Source organism: Acanthisitta chloris, unplaced genomic scaffold, assembly GCF_000695815.1.
Source record: "Acanthisitta chloris isolate BGI_N310 unplaced genomic scaffold, ASM69581v1 scaffold6393, whole genome shotgun sequence".
Taxonomy (NCBI): domain Eukaryota; kingdom Metazoa; phylum Chordata; class Aves; order Passeriformes; family Acanthisittidae; genus Acanthisitta; species Acanthisitta chloris.
Window position 1 is genome coordinate 13,871 of NW_008663123.1, and position 6,516 is coordinate 20,386.

Here is a 6,516-nt window from a genome sequence, read left to right on the forward strand (position 1 = left end):
ATCTCATCAGTCACACACAGAGGCACCTCTTCATCCTGCTTTCTAAAGTGCACTCCAACCTAAGAGCCCTCCCTGCAGCCTAGATATTCATTGCTACATTCCCCCCAGTATTTTTTCTGACTCCTTTCTCCTGCATACCTGAGGGAATGCACTCTGCTCATCCAGAAGAGATAGTAGCCCAAGTGGCTTGGCCAGGAGCAGATTCTGCAAGAAAGGAGACACACAAGACATATCTAAAGCAGCACACAACATCCACTCTCACCCTCAACACCCTTTGAAGAGGTTCTTCTCAGCTGTATCTCCTTCCTATGACAGAAAGAGCAAGACTCCTCTCTTGGCTGGATGGAAAAACTATATTCTGTAAGTCTTCTCACTCACCAGAATAGGTTCATTATTGTTGAATGTGATATTCTCCCAAGGCAGCCCTTCTTCCTTATAGGCAGCCTGCTCCAACTGGAAAATGTGCTGAAATAAAGAAAATAAGAGGTTGGAGTACTCATCAGCCTTGGCTAGACAACCCTGAACATCTTCCTTCCCACCCTGAACAGAGGACAGAGGTGTGGTGATCTCACCCATGGTAAGAGAGGTCCAAGATGAAACTACGGTTCTATGTGCTCCTCTGTAAGCCTATCACTCACTGGTGCTGGTGCATAAAGCAGGAACACTTCTCAAAGTTTAAGTGTCCCTGCTCTGATAACTTCGGTCGCTGCTTGATCCTTTTACTTGTTCATTCCCTGTCCCAGTGGCTTCCCTGCCTCAGCAGAGAATGTTGATGCTCTCTTCCTGCTTCACTAATCACTATTTCTGTCCTTCCAGGCAACAGATCTGTTTTTCCTCAAGGTCTTTGTCATGTGCCAAGTAGAGCAGTGCTCTGCTTTCTCTGCCACTGAAGATGAGATTATCCTCAGCAGACTTACATGGTTGAAGAAGTGCTGCAGCTGCTCATTGGCCAAGTTTATGCAAAGTTGTTCAAAACGATTCACTGGAAAGTTTTCAAACCCAAAAATATCCAAGATGCCTAAAAGAGGAAAGAGCACATCATGGAGCCTGCAGACCATCCTTGCAGATTACTGTGTACACCAACACACAACAAAATCTCCCATCACCCGCCTCTCATGGCACAAGTAAATCCCAGCTGAGACAGCAGTGGCACCTCTTCCGTAATTTCCCAAGGAGAGTTAGTTAGGAGAAGACACACTCCCACCCCTGGCTCCTCTGCTAAGCAAGAGTCCCCAAAGGTACAGACTCACAGTTGCTTCAGGTCAACTGACTGCTCAGAGTTGCCCAAGGCCCTACAGACTTCATATCTCTAACAGGATTATGACTTTGATAATGGATCCCTGCAGTCTGCGAAAATCTCATGCTGTGCCTGTCCTTTGCTGTGTCTGAGGGACACACACGTGAGAACAGAAGAGGAGGGAGGCAGGCAGAACTCACCTATCTCCCTCAGTTCCACCTCAGGATCCACATTCTCAGCCAGCAGCTCATTGATCTTGCCAACGATCCAGCCAAACACTCGGCCATACGCCACCTTTGCAATGGAGTCCCGAGCATCTGCACAGAGAGAACAACAGCAGCTCACTGAAGGACTCACAGGAGAGCAGGGAACATGACACATAAGCTGGCTGAATACATCCACCTGTAGCAACAATGTGTAGTAGTTTATGAAGCTGTTTGAAAGATCAGGTAAACATTAGATATCAATCTGATTGTCCCTGCCACCCATAAGCACAAAAAGAGCTCTTTAATTCAAAAAGCTTCACAGCCTTTCTACAGGATCAGACGTGGCATACTAGGGAAGTTGTGTGACCATTCAAAATGGAAAATTTCCCTTCTAAAAGCGTCAGACCACTTTTTATAATATCTAGAATTTCCCCTCTGAAGACCTACTGTGCGGGAGTTCGCGTACAAAGAGGCAGCTGCCATTAATCACATGCAAAAGTCTTTTATTGTCTATCTAAGTGATTCTTATATACCCATCTATTTTAAGTGCCCACTCACCATTGGTTAACAACTATTACTAGCCCACCTTATACACAACATAATTGATTATTAACATATCAATCATAAAATGCCCCAATCATTGTTTTCCACCTCTAACCATCTTCAGCTTCTGCATTCCAGACCCAGGAGCTGCTTATCTTGCTACCTTCTTTCTCACATTCCAGTTGCAGCAGTGACCTTGAACAGCTTAGCTTGCAGCTTGCTCAGGCCCTGCTAGCAAGGCTGGATTGCTCACGTCTGTTAGCAATCAGAGATTCTTCCACACTACTGAGTATGGATCTCCTCACTGCTAAACCATGGGAGAGACTCCAGATTGCACCTGGAAATTTGGATGGTTCTCTTCCTCCAAGCCCACAGTTTCCAAGTGTTTAAATGCTGTGGGCAAGAAGAGGATGCAACTGATGACATGCTAAGAAGAACACCAAATCAACATAACCTACAGCATGATGGAAGATGTATATATTACTGTATAGAGGAAATTTGGAAAATAAAACTAGCTAATTCCCCATTTTAATGTTTTTCTTTAATTTTAAACAATAATCTAGAAATCCTGTGATTTCATGCCTTTTTAATTAATTTTTAAAATATTTTATTTTAACTGAACCTTTTGGTGCAGATTATCTTGGATTATTTTCTTGTTTTACCAAGAGGGAAAATAAAACATTGTGCCTGCTACTTTAACATACTCTCTTTTCATCTCATTTCATTCCTGATAATGTCATCTCATAGATTCTCGCAGTTGTTTCTCCATGTACTGCCTAGAGCTCTGCACACTGCCAGCACTCTGCAACAGCAGCCTTCCCCTCTTTTGTACAAATACCTACACTTTCCTTCTAGGCTGGACTGAGGGAGAAAGCAAAGCTAATTCATTGGTTTCTCATTTAACCTCTGCAGTCTCCTGCAACAAAAGCAGCATTCATGGTCCTACATGTCAGGAAGAGGCTAAACAGATAAACATTGGTATTCTTGTTTCTGTGCAAGAGGAATGAAGGGGCACAGAAGGCCATCTTTGTTCCCAACAAGTTGCACATGTGTGGGGATACTCTTCCATCAAATATGTCTTTCCAGCCACCACATCTGCAATTCATTATGTTTCTTACCTTCTGCCTGCTGTTGGGTGTGAAAACGCTGAATCTGCTCACCTCGTGTCACTGCCATTGTACAAATAAGACATTTTAACAGCTCGTCTTCCTGGACTCCAAACTGACCCTGGGAAAGAGGAAATAGATGAGGACAGGCAATTGTGAACCCTTATTCTACTCATGGGGATTGTATTTGTGTCTGTGTAATGGGGTCATGATTCAGAATCAGGCCTTTGAGGTGCCTGTAAGGAAAGCATTACAGTTACCATCTCACAGCACTGGAGTCAGATCAGTCACTGATCAAGCTCAATCACGCTCTCTCTCTGAAACACTTTCTGTTTTGCTCTCCCAGTGCCGTCACCTTTCACCTTCTTTGGGAACCGTGCCAGTCCCTACCGAGTAGTTTAATAGCTTACTGAACAGCACCACGCAGAGGTGACTGTGCAAGTGCTGAAGCATATGAGCTCAGCAGACACCAGTCATACCAGCCCCTGAGGGGCAGGAAACGAAGGGAACTCAGACACACTGAACCCCTCCGTGATTCAACAGGAATTTCCCTCCTGTGGGCAAAAATCGAGAGCAGATTTTCAGAAGCAAGATAAAAAGAAGCTGGCTGCTGAACAGACGTAGGTGGTTGTTTCAGGTATGGTGTAGGAGGGAAATAGGCAAAGAGGTGGGAGTGAAACCAAAGACCAAGGTGCTGGGATTTCAGACACGTCAAAAAAAAAGAGGCATTAGAAAGGGGAGAAATACTTTGCCTTTTTTTCTGTTCTGTGTTGTTAACAAAGCAGGATAATGTATTCATCCTATATAATAAAAATAGGATGGTCCTGTGATCATCTGTGATAATTTCTTATGAAATAGTAGAAAGTTTAATTCTGGATAACCAATAAAACAATGAGAGTAGTTGAGGTGGTATCCTAGGACAAGATCGGATGAAAACACAGAACTAGTGTACAGATATTGCACACCTAAATTTCTCCAAGGCATCATCACACTTGATAACACATAACAATTAGTTTTGAAGGGTTTGTAATGCTATGAAGTCAACAAGGCACATGTTGACTACATAAGGCAGTTCTAGACACAGAAGAAATGGAAGTTGAGAAGTGTCTCTTTGGGAATGAATAGCAGTGAACACAAAAGCAGCCATGGCATCATACTGTGCATTTCCGGAATAAAACTCCTTGTTCTTCAGAAGCCTTTAAACTCTGAGGCAGAAACATCCTCTGCCATCTCTGCCAGGAGCAGCTACTGCAGTCACACTGCCAGTGGGAAACAGCATCATATACATAAGGCTTCTGTCAACTCTTCTTGTGACTCACCGCTGCAGCCTTCAGCCACCCCTGGGAGGTTTCACTGACTTTTACAGACCCATTGCTCTCCTCAGGCTCGAAGGTCACATTGCCCAGAGACAACACACCAGCCAAGATAGCCAGCATGTCCACTTTCTCCTAAAACAGAAAAGAAAGGTGACTGAAAACCTATCAGCATGTAATATGTGCAACGTGGAGGGCCCAGAAGTTGGAGAGGTTAAAGAAAAGGCACAGGCAAGCTGTGGGAAAAGGCTGTACATAAAGTCTTGCAGACTTAGGTGTTCTGGAAGTAACATGAAAAATGTGGAGGAAACAAATAGAATTGAGCCTCAAAAGAGCAGCCAGAAAGAAACCCTATGCCTGCAGGAAGCACAAATAGAAATTAAACAGTCCCAGAACTGACCTGCTCCTGGAAGCCCACAATGTCAAGGGCATTGCACACCTCCTGGTATTTGTGCTTCCAGCGTTGAGCTACATCCTGCGTACCATACTGTCCACTTATGTACCTGAGAAAGCGCATATCCCACACAAAACTGTCACACAATCAGCACAGTAAGTCAGGCCTACCTCAAGGGAACAAAGCAGGTCAGCAGCGGTGGAGACACGGAGGGGAAAGAAAGGTAATGCAGCAAAGAAGAGAACCCAGATCTCTCAGCTTCCATGATGACCCATAAGATCTCTTTGTGTAGCCTGCATTCAGATCCCACTCCAGCTTCCTTTCATCCACATAAAGCCCCAGGGCAGAGGTCTAAACTCCATTATGATGTTTTCCCCCTCACCACCCACCATGAAGACTAAACTAGGGTCTGCCTTTGAAGTACCTGTAGAGGGTAGGATTCAATAGCCCATACACTTCCTTCTCCTCTGAAGACAGTCCAGCAAACATGTAGTAGAAGATGTGAAAATTCCTCTCCCCAGTGTCTTGTTGCACTACTCGTGACTTCTCTAGCAGGTACTCACTCAGCTTTGCACCTTGCACTGCACATGAAAAGGTGACAGGGTAGTGAGCTTAGCACCTGGCAACATAAAGCTGCCTGAGCTGTCCTGCATCTCCTCTTCGATAACAGAAGCACAGAATTGTCTAAATTAAATTTCTTGCATGCAAGACAAGACTCTCTAGGCTGCCCAGCACACTGAAAATGGACTTTTCCGTGCTTCCTATGATCTTTGAGATGTCTGCTTGCTTCCTTTAGCAGCAACAAAGGCTTCTGGCACCATAGAGTATTACTGATACTTACCCTGCACTATCTCCCCCATGTCCATACTGTACTCCCACTCTGTCCAAACCCAGGTTTTGTCCTATCCAGGCTCTATCCAACAGTGGTCGCTGTAAGATTTTACTTGACTGCACACCCCTCCTACAGAGAGTCAGGTGCCAAAATTTTATCCTCCACAGGTTTTGGCTACTCAGCCCACTTCCACCAGTTCCTAACCATCTCCAAAACTAGCAATTGCCCTTGACTCTACCTGTACTGTTCTGGAAACGCAGCATTATGTATTTTCCAAAGCGGCTGCTGTTGTCATTCATCACAGTCTGGGCATTGCCAAAAGCTTCAAGCAAAGGATTCACCTAAAACAAGGAATCAGAACAAGCATTCCTCAAATTAAACGATCCAATCTAACTTACTTGAAAAAGTTTAACTATAGCATCCAGCTGGAAAAGGAACCACGCAATGAATATGGAAGTGCATCTATTTGATCACAGCCTGGATAAAGGAACTCAAAGAGGCAAACATAACAAAGTCTAAGCAGCATGAGATTAGCGAAAAAAAAGCATAATCAAACTGATTGGATCTCAGTAAGATCATTGACTCATTTGTTAAAAGATAAGGTTGGTGTAAGATTTCCACACAGCATCTGACATGGTATCACTAGATAATTTGGCTGCTATACTACAGCAATAAAGAAGGTCAACATGACACTCAGTAAAAAAATATGTGATAGTTTAGCTACTGAAATTTGCATACACCAGAACAGCGAATTACAGAGAAACAGAATGATCAGACCAGCTTAGTCAACTGGATGCAAAGAAGGTGAAACAGCAATTTTTCCATATTTGAGCGAAGAATGCCTGTCAACTGGAAGAATGATGCCTTTAGGGTACAGCCTGCTGA

General features: G+C 44.0%; 1 protein-coding gene across 1 annotated transcript in view; it reads right to left on the bottom strand.

The window, feature by feature from the left end:
• Positions 1-6,516, bottom strand: part of LOC103798597 (myosin-IIIb-like) — a gene marked incomplete at both ends in the record, with an annotated part of 20,100 nt that overhangs the window by 11,379 nt on the left and 2,205 nt on the right. The window contains 9 exons of the mRNA XM_009070871.1: positions 139-204; positions 379-465; positions 918-1,018; positions 1,438-1,554; positions 3,105-3,213; positions 4,412-4,540; positions 4,806-4,908; positions 5,224-5,380; positions 5,870-5,972. Of these exons, the coding sequence (XP_009069119.1) occupies positions 139-204; positions 379-465; positions 918-1,018; positions 1,438-1,554; positions 3,105-3,213; positions 4,412-4,540; positions 4,806-4,908; positions 5,224-5,380; positions 5,870-5,972 (972 nt within the window). The remainder of the gene's footprint in view (positions 1-138; positions 205-378; positions 466-917; positions 1,019-1,437; positions 1,555-3,104; positions 3,214-4,411; positions 4,541-4,805; positions 4,909-5,223; positions 5,381-5,869; positions 5,973-6,516) is intronic.